Source organism: Pterocles gutturalis, unplaced genomic scaffold (genome assembly GCF_000699245.1).
Source record: "Pterocles gutturalis isolate BGI_N339 unplaced genomic scaffold, ASM69924v1 scaffold43682, whole genome shotgun sequence".
Lineage (NCBI taxonomy): Eukaryota > Metazoa > Chordata > Aves > Pterocliformes > Pteroclidae > Pterocles > Pterocles gutturalis.
Genome location: NW_010117018.1, coordinates 1,222 through 13,837, shown reverse-complemented (window position 1 = coordinate 13,837; position 12,616 = coordinate 1,222). Strand labels below are relative to the sequence as shown.

The window sequence follows — 12,616 nt, the reverse complement described above, 5'->3', positions numbered from 1 at the left end:
ATATAGAAATATATACAGAAACATATATAAAATATAAATCCTGTGGAATGGGAGGCAATCAGAAGCTAACCTATGACAACTACGCACTGACAGGTCCTGGCCAGCTGCAGCCATCTCCTTAGGTGGATTTCGTCTCTTCCTTCACCCTGTGGAAGCAAGCAGTGAAGAATCTGGTTTACACACACAACTCAGACTGTGCCCAAGCTTTAACGACAAGCCAGCTGCAACCTTAAAAGCGCTGCTTCTATGGCCCGTCTCCATCTAGAACTCACACCATGTTACCAGAGGAAGGCACAGTATTTTTTTTAAGCCCTTTCCACTGAAGGCTCTCGCAGCGCTCACATTAAGAGCCCGTGACAAAGCCGTTTAAACTACCACATCTCTTCTCCAACCCCTCAACTTGTGCAACACCCCGCTGCAGGCATGGGTAGGTGCACAAGGAAGTGCAGGAGCAGCCGTCTAATCGCCATGCCAGGAGACAGGGCTCACCCTTTGGGTTCTGCTTTCTCCTCTTTTGCTTTTTCCTCTTCTGGCTCATCTAGGAAAACAAAACAAAACAAAAAGACACACAGTAGTGCAGCAGGAAAGTACATGCCAGGCAAAGTTCTACAGAGGAAGGGGGGCTTCTGGTCCTAGCTCTCGTGCTTACCACCTTTCTTCTCCTCTTCCTCCTTTTCCTCTTCTGTTTTCACACGCTTAGCTTTCTTAAAGTTGGCGACATTTTTGCGCCCTCCTTCTCCTTCATCTTCAGAGTCCGAGAATTCTTCATCACAGGATATTCTTTTATCAGAATTGCGGACTGAGTGGGAAGAGGACAAGAGGTTGTTTCAGCAGATTTGGGAGTAGGGAGACACCAAGCGCTAACTTCTCCAAGTACATCTACACACTGGAATGAACTAACGAGCCTACCTGAGTCAGAATTCGGCCATAATAAAAACACTTTCTCTTTCTACCTGCCGTATTTTAACTCATCGCTGCTAACTGCTCAAGCCTAAGATCCAAGATCACATGTACGACTTGGATGAGGTACAATGTGATGTCTAGACTTGACAGCGTAAGCAGGTTAACCAGCCTCACACCGAGAAAACCTGCCTGCCAGATCGAAAGGCCATCCGCCCATCTGGATATGAACTGGCATTTTCACTGTGGAAGACAACTTCTGGGATCAAACCTGACAGTCTCCCAGAAAGTATTCTGTCCTAGCACCTACCTCACAGGAACTGTTTAAATTCTCACATTAGAGCCTAGGTTCTCCCATTTATGGAAATCTTCTGTCAAAAGTGCCATTTCTCAAGGAAAAATAAATCTACCAGCTCTGCAGTGCTGGGTATCATTGCTTTATCTACCAAATCAATCAGAAAGGTGGGAACAGATTCAAACTGAAGGACTCGCAGAACAGATATATATCTAAATCATATATCCTCCCCTCTCTGTACGAAGGTAACTCAGTTCAGAGCCTGCACGCTTCTCCAGTTGACTGATCCTGTTCGGTTTTGCACCCACAGGCTCTGAACAGTATTCTTCCCAGCCGGGCAACGCAACTATGCCAGAGACAAGCACGTACTTGAAATGCGTTTCTCAGGATCTTCTTCCTCTTCGTCTCCACTGTCTTCCTGAACAGCATCCTCAGGAATTGGCTGCATCTGGACGCCAGGGGCATGAGGCAGCATGCGCAGATTCTCAAATAGACGTTGCCTAGAGCCAGCCAGGAAAGGAACACCTCCGTCAGCAAGATGCCACCCACGGCTGCGAAGCCCCCAGTAGAAGGTGTCAGTCTCAGGAAGCGGAGCAAACACTTACTTGATCTTCTCGAGATACTCGTTGGTATTCTGGTTAGTCATGTTCGAGGGACTGATGTGGAGCTTAAAGTCTGGTCCAAAGTACTCAAAATAGTCATTATATGGAAGCTCTGCAGGCAAGTTAAACAGAAATAAACACCAAATTACCACTGGACTGGTGACAAAATACCACAAACACATTGTACTTCTACAGAAAAGCACAACTGCGTTTACCTAGGCACAGGAGCCAAAGCTCTCCTAGCCCAAATTCAGATCAAAGAATGCAAACGACTTAGCAACAGGGCAGTCAAAGCTTACTTGGCTGTTAAGTACTATCAGCGCACACAGAAGTTTTCAGTAGAAGGTAATCTCATTTCAGTAAGACAGCCAAGGCTGCTGGGTACCTTTTGCTGGAGGGGAGAGCTACAGGACTAGAATGCAAATAAGAACAGCTACTGCAAGTCAGGGCATCCAAAAGCTCTTCCACAGTAACAATCCAGAGCTAATGAAACATCTACCTCTCCCACAGCAATATCATTTCCCTGAGCTCTGTCACTAGAGGGTCATTGTCCCTTAGTCTTGCTTCAAAGGCTCCAGGGGAGAATTACCATTGGGAATTTCAGTGTCCAAAGCCACAGCAGTCTCATAGGTCCAGCACCGAGCCACGTTGCGGATCGTATAGCCACCTCCTCCCAGCATCAGCATAGGCAAATTAAAACTTTTTACGAACTCCACACACTTGGCATGACCTGCAGCAAAAGCAGTGGGGGGAAGGTCACAGCCTCATGGCATAAGAAGAACAAACTTTTCAATGAAATCTAATTAGATCAGTTATGGCAGTTCAACACGGGCACTGTACGGGACTCTTACCTTTGATGGTCAGATTAAAACAACCCAGCCTGTCCCCTGACAGAGAGTCTGACCCACACTGCAAGACAACTGCGCTAGGCTGGAACGTCTCCATCACTTTAGATATCACCTAAACAAGAAACCCGTTGTTACACACTCTGCACAGGACAGTGTCACAGCAACACAGTAATGCCCATGTCAGCAAAGTGACATGAAGACATCCCTAGTGTTCCCACAGCTGCTGACGCCCCGATATTGGCAACAGTGAGGCTCTTACAGAGAAAAGCTGACTGATGACAGGCTGCAATTGTTAGGGAGGAATACAGCCCCTGAAGAATTTTATCACAGCAGACTGAACCATTCTCCCCAAAGAATGGCTCCATGAGCCACCCAACGACAAAGTACGATCCACAAAGAATCACTCAGCAAAGATGTTTTCACTTACCGGCTTGAATATTGCCTCATAGGACTCATCATCAATTCCGTCCCGGAGGGGATAGTTGACAGCGTAGTACTTGCCTTTGCCTGCACCAATATCCTATTGCAGTGAGAGACAGGAGAGACCGCAAGTCACCAGAGAACCAACTGCAGCACACAAACTGTGCCCCAAATCAGGAGGGGAAGCCTGGGATCCCATCAGTGTAATCCGAATGCGAGCCCAGGCCCTCACAGACAAATACTGTCCTGGCAGAAGGAGGCAAGAGTCAGCTGACTCCAACAGCAGCTTATTTGGTGTAAGCGTGCGCATTTGGCCCTCAGTACTAAAGAGACGAAAAAATCGACTGCTTTCACCACTTTCAATAATGCTGTGAGCACACAGGTTCTCAGTGCACTGGCAAAAGCCCCTCTTTTACGCGGCAATAAACCTGGCAGCCAAAATTCTAGTTCCAAACCTGTCTACTGCAAAGATGCACAGCCCGAAATATCAGTTTGGGCTGACCATGCAGTCTTGTAACTGAAGGAATCTATTTTTACTTTAATATATATATTTTTACATTTTCATTATGTCTCTCCTACTCAAGTGTTTTATAAAAAAATAACAATTTTATTTACGCTGCAGAGTGGCTGCACCAGGAAAGAAAGCTACAGCTGTGTGCAACTTCACATCACCTGTGCCAAACCCTGAGCGGGGCTGATAAAACACAACTCACCAGTGGAAGACAAGAGAATTTAGATGAGAAAAATGTAATTCCACCAAAAAGCACATTAAAAAAAAAAAAAGTAAAGAACATTTTACCCCTGAGAACAGCATTCTGGCAATGTCAGAAGTCACAAAGTGAACCAACCACACCTGTATCTGACTTGAAAGAGTGCCACAGTTAACACCAGGATTCATGAACAAGCAGGACTGACTCATCAGAGGAAATGCCAGCGAGCTAAACCAACACACAGAGAAGTGCTCCCTCAAACTTTCACCCAAAAGCTTGTGTGACCAAGCTGAGTTTGCAAGTAGCTACGGATGACCAACAATGCCACTTTTCTGAGCACAAACCCACCAGAAGGCTGCTAAGAGACTGAGATCAAAGCCTTGGTTTATTACTACAGAGGCCATGATCACAGGAACAAAGCTCCCACTCCAGGAGCTGAGCAGCTGCCTCACTTTATACACCTCTGCCCTCAGAAAAAGGAGAGCAGGAAAACCCAGGAGAGCGGTGATTTTAGTTAAATTAGTACGACAGCAAACAGACGGAAGAGACCAAGTTTCAGGCTAGTTGTCTGCTAAGGCTCCATCCTCACCCGCAGGTCCCCTGTTCCTGGGAAGTATTCTCCGTACTTATGGAAGGACACGGTCATCACGCGGTCTGTGGTGTAAAAGGCTTCCTCCACGCCGTCTCCATGGTGGATATCAATGTCAATATACAGGACCCTCTGGTGATACCTAGGATTAGAAAGGAGTCAAAATGCTGCATTTCTTCAGAGCAGAAACTGCCTTCAGCAGCAAGGCAAACGGGAGGAGAGCAAGGGTGCTAATCCCCGGGCTGCACAGCCACCAGCCAGCTCTCTCTCTGGAGTCTACAAGCAAAAGAGCTGCAGAGAACGGACACATGCCTTGGTCAGCAGTGGAACAGAACCACAGAGGAAAATAAAATGGCTTCTGCTGCTGCAACTGCTCTTTGAAGGCAGACTCAACTCAGTTTATTCAGATTCAGCCAACAGACCGCATTTTTCTGTCCAAGCCTCCCACTGCGGTTTGCCTTGAGCCAAAAGCTGTCACATATTACAGCTGTGCCCCCTTTTCCAGGGTGGATGGGAGAAAGAAGGGCACAAGAGCAGCAGCACAATGCTCCCAGCCTTCTGCCTCCTGCACAGTGCCACCCCTTCGGGAGAGAGGGCACCGCATCCCAAAAGGGAGCCGATTAAGCCCTCCCAGGGAAACACAGTGAAAAAAGAGAAACAGAAAGAGAGGACTGGGAAGAAAGCACTAAGGACTCAGAGGCAATTCAGCAGAATGGACAAACAAAAGGGGTAAATAGTACTGCCCGTACTTTAAGAGCTCCAAGATAGCCAAGACGATATCGTTGACATAACAGAAGCCAGAAGCCTCTGACTTTTTAGCGTGGTGAAGGCCTCCCGCCCAATTCACAGCGATATCTGTCTGTTGCTTGTTCAGCTTCACAGCACTGGCTGTTGGGAGAAGAATTACACAACGTTAGCGTGAGAGCAAAGGCCCCATGACAGCGACCGAGGGGTAAAGTGCTGGTTCCTCACAATCACATCATTGCTTCTGTGTGCGCTCGGGTATTTACAAAGCACAAGCCCAAGGGTTTAACACTGGATGTCTCAACAAACTAACAAAAGGCAAGGGAAGAGAAATGCAGCCTCTGTTTTGCCTGCACTTTTGATTGCTCCCTACTTTTGCCTCAGAGCATGAAATCTGCACAAACAAGTCCACAGCTTTCTAGCTGGGGTCACAGTGGAAGACAGTCTAGATTTCTCAGTGCCCTGAACAAAAGATTTTAATGAAAGGCTTTATCCAACATATATTTAGGTCATTCACTGAATATGCATTTAGGCAAAGGAAGTTCTCTTCCCCCAGCCCCTTCATAAACTTTCTGCAAATTCTGCAAGACTCTCAGGAACAAAACAAATTATATATTCTGTGGAATCTACAGCCATGGGACCAGGGAGCATAGAGCTACTTAAAAAAGTGCTGCAGTCAGTACTTGTATGTACTGCTGAACTGCGTTACAGGAAATACAGACTTCTAGATGTCATTGTGGGAGTAGCAGCCACAAAGTTTTAACGCCTATGCACAGTCACACAGTTCCGCGATACCAGTCTTTCTGCAACAAAGCATCTGAATGTAGTGAAAGCATTTTAAACGTTCCAGCTTCCAGGGAGCTTACTGAAACCTTTCAGGTTCTATTTTGCCTCACGTCCAGAGACAGTGGCTTTTTGTTAAAAACAGATAAAGCAACCCTTTTCTTTCCTTTCCAGGTTATGCCTGCCCAGAGCAAGGTTTTTACTACTTTTATTTTTCCTTCTGTAAAGCTCACATTGATTTTTTTAAACCCCTGTTGCTGCTGCGGTTTTGTTTTAACTCCATTCTCGGCCGTGTTGTTACACCACTTACAGTCTTTCACATATTCAGTGAAGTAACCCAGACTCGTGAAGATATGCCTAACAAATGTAGAGGGATCTGTCAATACACAAGCCTTGAACTCTCACATGGAAGAAATCTGGATCTAATTATTAAGGAAATCAGAAATAGGTTCACAGGGCTTCCCAACCACCACCTACAACAGTTTATTTCCTGGACAGAACTATATTACATACATCTGCTTAAGAGAAAAAGAAAATAACATATGATTTGTGAGCTTACCAACTGAGCCTCCAGCAGAGAGCTGACAAAACTCAAACAACCCATCAAACACAGGGCAGTCTTCCCCAACATTAACTTGAAAAGAACACAGAAGAGTTAGTAAGACAAAACCACAAAGAAATGGCAAAGCCACCACTCTGACTACAAAAGCTAACCAGGTAAGAGATCAAACATTTTAAACAACAAAATGCTATGCACAAATAATAAAATGTTAATGTAATCAACCTGAGATTGCCTGATGAAGTAAAAAGGTTGTTGCTGTGGGGAAGATGCTCCTGACTTGTAAAAAAAAGCACAAAAGCAGGTCTCAGGAGCTCTGGTGGGAGCGGCACGCCATCTACTGGGGTGTGCTATGAGGGATCCCAAAACCAGTCAATCACGTTGGAAAATGAGTGGGCAGAGAGGAGATGCTATCAATAAGAGCTGTGTAATACGGATACACATCCTCAGCAGCGGCTGAAGCGGTGCTCATCAAGATGGAACATTCACAGTGTTCTGCTCTGCTCCGGCAGCACGTGCTGCTCACCACGGGCTGTGCAAAAGGGGGGCCAGCATCCCTTGCTGCCCCTCATGGGCCACACTGCAGCCCCGGCATCGTACTTCTGGGGGAAAAAATGCTGCTTCTGACTAGGGAGCTGACACTGAGCTCCATCACACACCCCACAGCTAGTGGGAAAAGTTTCTGCTCCTGTTTCCTGCTGTGCTGCTGATGAGGAGCTGAGAAAGCAAACAGTGCCAGCGCTGCAGCAGAGTGGGGAGATGGTAGATACTGGTGTGCACTGGATAAGAAGTTTCCATCCACATCTGTTCTGTTACACTTTGCACATTCCTTTCACTTCACTTTGGACAGTCAGTTTCTCAGTTCTCAGCAGTACTGTAGCTTTGGCCTGGATAAATTTCTACTGTAAATAGTTTCCTGATTAAAAATAAAAACAGTAACAACAGACTTGCATTGAAACTAGATTTTGCAAGATTTGCTTTTACAAATAAAAAAAAAAATCTACGTTTTTGTTACATCTGTAGGATGTTTACTTCTGTGCTTAAGGAGAAAGGCACAAACACCACAGTTCTTGCAGCATTAGAAACCCATCAGTGCACAGTCTCCACAAAGACTGTGTGATAAGGGAGCCTGAATGGTCCCAGTTCGGGACAGAGATCTCTGAAAAGGACAATACCCATCAGGAGAGCCAGAAGGAAGCAATTGTTCCCGCTTTCCAGTTGTTTCAGCAAGACATGGCAATTGGCAGAGTGTGAATAATTAACTCAAAGAGGTGGTTGGAAGCTTTCCCTGTTAAGTGAGGAGAATTTAAGTCATCAATTTCTGCATGCTTCCCATTACAACAAATTAAACTTCTTGCCCTTTCGGTTACAGAGCAGTCTTCCCAAGTCCTCAGGCAGGCAACACGGCATTAGCAGAATTAAATTAGAGACTGTTCATTACCTTTGCTCCCCTCAGAACTTGGTGGGCGGCACTGACAGTATTTGAGGGCATCCCTCAGCTATGCCTGGCAAAGACAGGAGCTGCTGTGGAAACAGAAGCCAGTTGGGCTTTTTCCCACCAGGAGATTCCAAGCAGCCAGGACTGCTAAGGGGGACATTAATAATGGGGGTCAATCGCTCAGCTATAGGCATAAAGCTCTGTCGGAAGACAAGCGACACACATGCTCCTTTTTCCTTGCAGCGGGTGGGTAAGAAGCTGCGTTATCTGGGACAGGGCAACCAGAGAGAACCCAGCATTCGAGGTGGAACCATCCTCATGGAAATCACAGCAGCTATCCTTCCCTCGAAGGGAAAGCTGAAGCACCAGGCAGGCTACAGACACCCGCCCCTGTATTTGGGAGTGGTGACCTTGTCTCCTGTATCGCTGATCTCTGCTCTGAGCCTCCTGTGCTAGCTCTCTAGCTACACAGAGGCTACTGTTTTGCAGGTCTTGTTGAAGAAAAGCTCTGTCCTCCGCATGTTTAAGATTTATTTTCTTATTTTGCCTCCTTCGGGTAAAAATAGTTCTGTGGAAGTACAGTACAGAAAACATTGACTACCAGAGAGAGCCGAGTGGGTGTTTATGAGCTGTATCTGCTGCAGGGGTAAACAGTTCAGTTTGTGTAAATATGTACTTTGGTATATGTCATTCGGTATATTAAGGCATATCATTTACTCTAGGAAGTCTTTCAATGTGCATTACTCACGAACCACATTACCCATTCCTCTTACGTGCTGGTGCCTTAATATCTGTCCCCTTCAGCTCATACCAGATTTCCGAGTGCTTCTACTTCAGACTCAAGACTCATATTTCTTCTAAATTGGACATTACACTTACTCCACATAAATATACCCCATGGGCTAACAATTTTTTTCTGCTCTAGAAGATTGCAGTGTACAAGACCAAAATACTGTTTAAATGAGCCTTGAGCCTTCCCCACTATTTGTACTTGCTAGAAATCTGGTTTGCTGCAGTCAATGCCAAGAACATCAGCTCAGATTTGCAGAGAGAGAAAAAAAAGGTTTCTATAACGTTAAAGTCACTGTTGAAGAGCCCTTCCATGGACTGGAGAGCTTAGAACAAGAGATTAGCTCACAAAATAAACCATTTTAACAGAAAGGGGACAGGTATTGTGCATCTCAACCCTCCCCTACTTCCAAAATGCCATTGGCCTGAAAATCCTTCAGGGGTACTGCAGACTGGGGACACAATTGATGAGTCGGGGTATATTTTTGTTTGTTTGTTTTAAACTACACAATCCTTTCCCACCTCAGTATCTCTCGTTAAAGATAAGGAAGAATACAAGCTACATGCAGCTCATAAATGGAGTAGTTCAGTCATCTCTGAGCCAGGAAGGCAATTCAGAAGAGTTTCCATCAAAACACAAGATCAAAAAAAAGATAGCCAGGTCACAAAAGGTTTCCTCAGCTCTTTTGACACATTGGCTTGAGAGAGGGACCCATCTTTAAAATGCTTGATTTACCAGAAAAATCAAAAACAAAGTCAGGAGAAAGATAACTTCCCGTGGTTCTTCCTACTCTTTTTATCACAAACCTCTAAAGCTGCTCTAGGATTCCCAGAACCACAAAGTTTAACTTTGGCAGGAACCACAGCACTACACACATAGCTTACATCTTTGCATCTGCTTGCTGTACTCAGACATGTTATCTGGGCGAATAGATCTCAGAAATTTTATGTAGTCATCACTGTGGTACTTGGTCATTTCTTCTGCATTTGCCTTGTGAGGGCGCTGCAAAGAGAAAAAAAAGAGCAAGGCTTGTTTTGAAACACATCTCCCTTCCTAATTCTCATTTCCAAGCTCAGATTTACTCCCAGAAACAGCAAAAAACTCAAAACAAGACACACTAAACAAGAGAAACTTATTTTCAAAGGCAAGAATGCCACTGCTGGAGACTAGAATGTATTACATATCTACAGAAAGAAAATATTTAAGTTACAGGGAGAAAAGCAGCCTTCCAGTCTCCAAAGCTTATCTGAAGCATAGAACATCTCACTACAAGCAATCGGAAGAAAGCAGAAATACATCAGCACAACTGTTTGTTTGTTTGGCCCCTTTCCTCCTTGGCTCATCAACAGAGAACTTACAAATCCAAAGCATCATAATTAAAACCTGACATGCAAACTAAGATCCTTCATATACATTCCTCTTCACGACCAGCCCTACACTTACATATATCTCCATCTTCCTGTAGTCAGGAGGTTGTGGGTCATCCGGATCCTGTGGGGTTTCATGGGATGTCCTTGGCCATAATAGTAGTTTCCAACATCACCTGGGAGCAGAAATGATTTTGTTACAGCAGGGAAATCTTTGAATTCCTCCCAACAGAATCAGAGCTGAGCTCCAAGAGCTGTCAAGTCATCTATCGTTTTATCTGTCCTTCAGCAATGCATCTGTTCACAGGGGACAGGGTCTCCCGTCTTGCACAGTTATCCCCACGGATTCAGGAAAGTTTATCCTAGACTCAAAAGATGACGGACATTTGGAAATGGGGGTAAGGCCAGACAAGGAATTTTTTAATGTCAGTTCTGGGGAAGGCAATCCAGGTAGAGTCTGAGCAACTAACATCACACCACACAAGAGGAGGGAGCTTTTTTGGGCAGGAGGAGCTTTGGGCACCACCTCTGTGTGTCCTCACTCAGCAAACAACAGCTCTCTAACATCCTCTCCAGGCGGCTCCTGTCCACTGCAACCTCTCCTTCACAGAGCTCACAGCTTTCACTGAGAAACCCAGCCACACTGAGCAGAAACCCGCACACCAAGAGGCACGCAGATTTAATCCCGGCTCAGCCCATGACTCATCAGACGGAGCACGGAGCTTCTCTGCCTCAGTTTCTTACTATTTACCCAAGAGAAACCAGATACAGAGCAGTTAATTCTGTTGGTAACAAGCACCAGCCCAGCTGCAGTTTTACAACTTCTCAGTCATTTTCACCCTGTATTATTGCCTGAAATCCTTCAGAAGAATCCCAGTCCCCACCAACCGCACACCCACGCGGAGGCACTTGACGAGCTCTCCTATGGGCACCAGCGTTAACGAAGTTCGCTTCCTGCAAATACATCCCACGGGTCATCGCCCCATGCGGATCTTCTCCTACCTAGCAAAACCTGAGCTCACGCTGCACCTTCCCACAGCAGACATCCCTAACTGGTTTTTTTCCCCCCCTCCTCTCCCAGGGTACTCATTTTCATGAAACTCACAGAAATTTAACTTTCAGATTTCTGCCTTCTGCCTGATTTGTCTGGGAGAGGCACAGACTCCGACGTTCCCAAGAGCAGGAAACGCGCAGCCAGCCACACGCAGCAGCGATATCACGCAAGCCTCATTTTCTTGGGAAACCAGACTAAGTTGTTCATGGAGCTGTACAACTCCCGATCAGTTTAGGAAGCAGGAGACCCAATCCGGTCTGGCTGGTGACTCAGTCGGGAGTATTAATATTTCATCACCAATCTTTACATTCAGGAGAAACTGCTGCTTCCTCCCAGCACACAGCTCTAGCTCTTCCTCCTGTGGACACGGAGGCCCTATTTTCAGGCAAAGTAGATGCAAATGGTGCAAATCCCACACCCAAACAATTCTGCTGCTGGAGTTTGCCCGTTTGTGGCCTTATGGTGAAATGGAGTGTCCTTTGCACAATGGTATTTTACCAGGACAACTAGCCCTACAGTAAAATCCTGTTAAATCAAGCTTTGGGGAACTCTGTAAGAGATGCTCAAGACCCTATCTAGAAAATACAAGCACAAAACTACATGAAGCTTTGAAAAACCATCATCATCGTCTTCACCTCAGGCTGTCAGCGAAACGCCCTGAGCAAACCCCGTTCAAGTTCACTCAGCTCAGCGCGTCCCACCACGAGTCCTCCAGAGCAGCAGACGAGCTTGTCTGCTCGTGGACGATGGCGCAGATGAAGAGTGTGTGAACCGAACAGACACCTCTTCCTGTCTGCTAGGGTTAACCAAGTCCCTGTGCGGGGACCTAATAAAGGAGAAGTTACTGTTCAAACTCTCGCACACGCCCTCAGCACCCCTCAGGATTTCCATGAAGGACCCTTATGACACCTGATTACCTTTTCCCCAACCTCTGCATCCCACCTAGACCCTTCCCTGCAGCTCAGGTTCCTTCTCCAGCCCAGGATGATGCCCTCCCACCCTCTGAAACTCACTGCTCAAGGAAGAGACCCGCAGACCACCCAAAGCAGCACCCAGGGACCGCCCTTCGCGGAATTACTGCACTAGATTGCGCTGCTCTAACCTCTCTGCATGGAAAATAAAAGACCCTACCAAACTGGCTTCCCACAACTGGGAATTATGCCTTCCCTGCCCATAAAATCACACACTTTCACCCTAGGACATGCTGTGGATGTTTGCCAGCCGCTCGTAAACGAGTGGGGGAAACAAGGCACTAAAACCTCACCACAGAGTAAATCAGCGAGGGCAGCTATAGACACGGGTGTGTAATGCCAGCTTCACGCAGTTACCGGGCAATAAGGACTACAAGTATAACATCTCTGCTTAGCATTTTCAAATGAAATGACTGGTTATTTCATATTTAAGACATCATTGTGTGCCTTTAAAGATTATAGCTTGTTCAAAAACTGACAAGCTTCCTTGTGAATACATTATATTCCAGGGCCAGGGGTAAGTTTGGACACAGAACCCTTTTTTTT

The 12,616-nt window shown here is 46.0% G+C and overlaps 1 protein-coding gene across 1 annotated transcript; it reads right to left on the bottom strand.

Annotated features, from left to right (window-relative positions):
• On the bottom strand, positions 1–10,216 carry LOC104463362 (histone deacetylase 1-like). The gene is given in 14 exon segments (XM_010075666.1): positions 1–146; positions 490–538; positions 653–799; positions 1,565–1,695; positions 1,801–1,909; positions 2,387–2,527; positions 2,649–2,757; positions 3,073–3,165; positions 4,365–4,506; positions 5,114–5,252; positions 6,451–6,525; positions 9,563–9,680; positions 10,122–10,144; positions 10,147–10,216. Coding segments are annotated over 14 exon segments (1,341 nt in total). The 5' UTR covers positions 10,184–10,216; the 3' UTR covers positions 1–118.
• Between the last annotated feature and the right edge of the window lie 2,400 nt (positions 10,217–12,616).